The 3,340-nt window shown below is 41.0% G+C and overlaps 1 protein-coding gene across 1 annotated transcript in view; it reads left to right on the top strand.

Annotated features, from left to right (window-relative positions):
* Positions 1–3,340, top strand: part of LOC101862753 (renin receptor) — a 21,783-nt gene that overhangs the window by 10,210 nt on the left and 8,233 nt on the right. The window contains exon 6 of the mRNA XM_005106676.3: positions 2,568–2,717. Coding sequence (XP_005106733.1) covers positions 2,568–2,717 — 150 coding nt within the window. The remainder of the gene's footprint in view (positions 1–2,567; positions 2,718–3,340) is intronic.

Raw genomic sequence — 3,340 nt, 5'->3', positions numbered from 1 at the left:
GGGGGGGTTGGTTTCTTCTATCTTGTCCATTGTTGTCTATGATGTTTTGAATTTACAGGCTTGGAAATAGGAAGCAAACACATTGCAAGTGTACATACTTGATTGACTATTGCATATGAATAATATTAGCAGAAATAGGAAGCAAACACATTGCAAGTGTACATAGTTGATTGACTATTGCATATGAATAATATTAGCAGAAATAGTAAGCAAACACATTGCAAGTGTACATAGTTGATTGACTATTGCATATGAATAATATTAGCAGAAATAGTAAGCAAACACATTGCAAGTGTACATAGTTGATTGACTATTGCATATGAATAATATTAGCAGAAATAGTAAGCAAACACATTACAAGTGTACATAGTTGATTGACTATTGCATATGAATAATATTATCATTTTACACACTGAACATCTTGGGTCTTCCCAGTCCTAGTTTTGTTTTTTTCTTTGTGCAAGAAAACTGTGACACCAGCATCTGTGGTGTGTTGGTTAGTGATTAGTGGCTCTCGCTAATTCACCCTTATGTGCAGGGCCCACAAGGTCGGGAAATCGGGAAAAAGTCGGGAAATTTTAGATGGGTCGGGAGGTCGGGAAAAAGTCGGGAATTTTGTGATGGGTCGGTAAGTCGGGAAAGGATATAGGGCCTGTGTAATGTGCAGCTATCTAGACTGTATGGTTGATGAGTCCTAAAGAGGAAACGTAATTGAACTGCTGTGACGGAAGTGTATGTGTGACACCGAGGCTCGATCGTGAAGAATCAAGATTTGCTTTCGTTACCGCCCAGAAATTTTCTGGTAATAGTCTGATAGATAACGCAACATTTGTAACATGCAGGTTGTGCATTATGAACGCTGTGTCGCCTTGAAAATAAATCAATATTAAAAATTGCCCTCTGCTGTCGCTTGTGGAAAAAAAAAAGAAAAAGAAGTTAAACAAACGTCTTGACAGGTTCGCCCTCGTGACCGGTCAATGAACCTGTGAGTACCGGCGGTCTGAGCGCTGTGAAGTATAGGACTCCTTTATAAGATACACTCATGGAAGGTGAGGGGGGGGGGGGGGGCTGAAGGCAACGCTAGAGGACAAACACTGAACTTGGAAGCAAATTTTTAGCATTTTGATTACTACTTTAGAGCTCTCTGCAAAGCGCGCGTTGGTGCAGGCCTTGTGTGGAATCAGGATCCGTCATGCCTTGTTATTGAACTAAAGTGTTCGCGTTTCATTGAATGGGGTGATTGTAATTTATATCAATATTTTATTAGCTTTCTGTTCAAGATTGGCAGATTTTCAGTGTCACTGCATCTTGCGCGTCACACTGAATAGATGTATTTGAGCCATTCTAGTTATTACTCTACTTTGAGCTGCAGCAATGGTTTTCGTCTTCACGTTTATTATATGAATCGTGACACCCAGACTGGTTATTGACAGTCGATTTTCTAGTTCTAGGTCTTTTTTCAGGCTCAAAACAGGATTCATATTTTTATATAGGGCCTATAGTTTGTTATGTTGGCTAATATGATGATGGGAAAATATAAATAAGTAAGAACAGACTGAAATACCAAAGTCTCTCAAGATCCCAGTGCCACACTGACATGTTGTTGACTGGATATAATGTACCTACATGTGTGTGTGTGTGTGTATTCACAAACATATACATGTATTATATTAGATATAAATGGAGCACACGCTTTCATTGTTATGTAACGTGTTCCTGGAAAATGGATGAGGCCCCTCCCTAGGAAAATTGAGAAGCTGGTTTGGCAGTCACCCAGTATTATAGTCATCTATTGTTTGAAGACTATACTACAAAATGTACATTTGCATTCATTTATAGACATTTTGACTTTTTATCTTTGATAGATTAGCTTTTTGGGGATCATTCTTGACGCGCAGCGGCCTGATTTTTCCCTCGAATTGGGGTCTTGAAAAAAATTTAGGGGTCTTGAAAATTTTTTACAGGATTTGGTGGGGACCCTGTATGTGACAGGTGTAACTCATGAAATCGGAGATGATATTGGCCAAATTTGCCCATGAAAGCAAATTGTTAATTCCTCCCAGCCTGACTCAGCCTAGTGAAAGAACTATGCAATGTTTGACCCACGATAAGAGACATGTGCACAACCTGTACTTTTCATTATGGAAACTTTAGTTAACAGAGTGTTGTATGTCATGTGATGTCGGCCAATGGCCTTAAGCACGTGTTGTATGTCATGTGATGTCGGCCAATGGCCTTAAGCACGTGTTGTATGTCATGTCATGTGATGTCGGCCAATGGCCTTAAGCACGTGTTGTATGTCATGTGATGTCGGCCAATGGCCTTAAGCACGTGTTGTATGTCATGTGGGCCGGTGGCCTTAAGCATGTGTTGTATGTCATGTGATGTGGGTCAGTAGCCTTAAGCACTGAAGGAACTTGTTTCGTACTTAGTGGCTTTTGCTGTCAGGTACAGGAGAGTTTGATTTCCGAGTGGGGAAAACTTTTTGTTGAGTGTCTCTGTCTTTCTGCTCGGTTTTTGTATCGCTCTCAAGGTTGATCATTTATTCCTCTTTCTCTTCCCCACAGCTGAAGAAGAACGTGGCCAGCCTGAACGGCAAGACCCCAGACTTGTTCTCCTTCACACTAACCGGCCTGAAGGCCATCGGGGACGAGCATGGCGTCAACTCTGACCAGGCCAAGGATGCTGAGAAACTTTTGACCAACCACCTCGATCAGGTCAGTGTTCTGAAGACTTTAAAAAAGAACAACCCTGTCATCTTCCTTTTCTTCTTCTTTCTTTTTCTTTTTTTTTTTTTTTGTCTTTAAAAAAAAAAAAATTGTGTGTGTGTAAAGAAAGAAAGTTTTTTTCCCTTCACTCACACACGCATACACACACGCATCTTTTGGTTTTTGGGGTTTTTTTCTCTTTTCTTGTGTACTAATCCACAAAAACATGTATGGTGGATACAAAACCCAACCATTGGAAGTATACTTACCCACCTTTAATTGACAGCGCTTGGTGTTTGATCATGAGTGAACAAGTCTTGGTTTAATGACGGTTCACTGCTGTAACATCCCACCACAACATTGTTGGATGGTGACAGTATACCTGTGTCTATGATGCTCTATGTTCCTGATTCTGTCCACTTTTTCCATAAGGAGGCCATTCTACCCCTTCTCTCTCTCTCTCTCTCTCTCTCTCTCTCTCTCTCTCTCTCTCTCTCTCTCTCTCTCTCTCTCTCTCTCTCTCTCTCTCTCTCTCTCTCTTCTGGCGCTGTCATTCTACCCCTTCTCTCTCTCTCTCTCTCTCTCTCTCTCTCTCTCTCTCTCTCTCTTTGTACCCCTTCTCTCTCTCTCTC

This window comes from Aplysia californica, unplaced genomic scaffold, assembly GCF_000002075.1.
Source record: "Aplysia californica isolate F4 #8 unplaced genomic scaffold, AplCal3.0 scaffold00549, whole genome shotgun sequence".
Lineage (NCBI taxonomy): Eukaryota > Metazoa > Mollusca > Gastropoda > Aplysiida > Aplysiidae > Aplysia > Aplysia californica.
Note: the sequence above shows the minus strand (reverse complement) of the source record. Positions and strands in the feature narration are given on the sequence as shown.